Source organism: Pediculus humanus, genomic scaffold (genome assembly GCF_000006295.1).
Source record: "Pediculus humanus corporis 1103172108988 genomic scaffold, whole genome shotgun sequence".
NCBI lineage: Eukaryota > Metazoa > Arthropoda > Insecta > Psocodea > Pediculidae > Pediculus > Pediculus humanus.
Genome location: NW_002988372.1, coordinates 1 through 1,029, shown reverse-complemented (window position 1 = coordinate 1,029; position 1,029 = coordinate 1). Strand labels below are relative to the sequence as shown.

Here is a 1,029-nt window from a genome sequence, read left to right as displayed (position 1 = left end):
ATTGGACTTTGTACAACCATTTCCATTTTCATTGCTGATAAAACAATTAGGGCTCCTCCTTTTTCAATAACATCTCCTGCTTTAATTTTTATATCAATAACTTCACCTGGCATTGGAGCTCCTATTTCTTTTTCATTTCTTTTGTTTGCTTTTGGATGTAAGTGTATTTCCTAAAATGAATTAATGAATGAATGAATGAATGAATGATTGTTTTCAATGAATACTCCTTATCATTGTTTTGTTGATAGCTGCCTATATATATATATGTATCTATTACCTTAACAGCTTCCTTATCTTTAACCATTACAGATCTTAGTTGTCCATTCATTTCAAAAAATACTTCTCTTTCTCCTGCTTTTGTTAAATTTTCATTCATGGCCAAAGCTTTCACACTTATTGTTTTCCCCTTACTTATAGATACCTTTTGAACAAAGTAATGTTGTGATTATTATTATTTTTATGTAGTAAGTTTAGTGTTTGGTTGTCTAAGTAGTAAGTTTAGTTTTTGGTTGTATAAGCAGTAAGTTTAGTGCTGAGTTGTCTAAGTTGTAAGTTTTGTGTTGAGTTGTTTAAGTATAAGTTTTGTGTTTGGTTGTCTAAGTAGATAGTTTAGGGTTTGGTTGTTTAAGTTGTAAGTTTTGTGTTTGGTTGTCTAAGTAGTAAGTTTTGTGTTTGGTTGTCTAAGTAGTTAGTTTTGTGTTTAAAAGAAAGCTTAAGGTATTCAAAAAATATGATACTCACTTCAAATTCTTCACCAACTTTGGGCCCTGTTAAGAATATTCTAGTTTTTAATTTATCAACAGGTCCAAAACTTTCTCTAAATGTTAAATAATCTTCTGTGACTTTAGGGTAAAGAGCTGCACTCATGACATCACGTTCCGTTATGTTATCATAAGTGCTTTCAAGGGATTTTTTGAGATTTTCAAAATCTAAAGGTTCCATAGATGAACCAGGTCTACCTTCAACTCTAGGCATGTCTTTCAAAACCTGAAATTTGTTTTGCTTTTATTAAATTAAAAGAAGCATTTT

General features: G+C 30.3%; 1 protein-coding gene across 1 annotated transcript; it reads right to left on the bottom strand.

Moving 5' to 3' along the window:
• Positions 1-17: 17 nt before the first annotated feature.
• On the bottom strand, positions 18-975 carry Phum_PHUM621570 (pyruvate carboxylase, putative; the record flags this gene model as incomplete). Its single annotated transcript, XM_002433238.1, has 3 exons — positions 18-170; positions 278-421; positions 742-975. Coding segments are annotated over 3 exons (531 nt in total), but the record flags the coding sequence as incomplete, so codon positions are not given.
• Between the last annotated feature and the right edge of the window lie 54 nt (positions 976-1,029).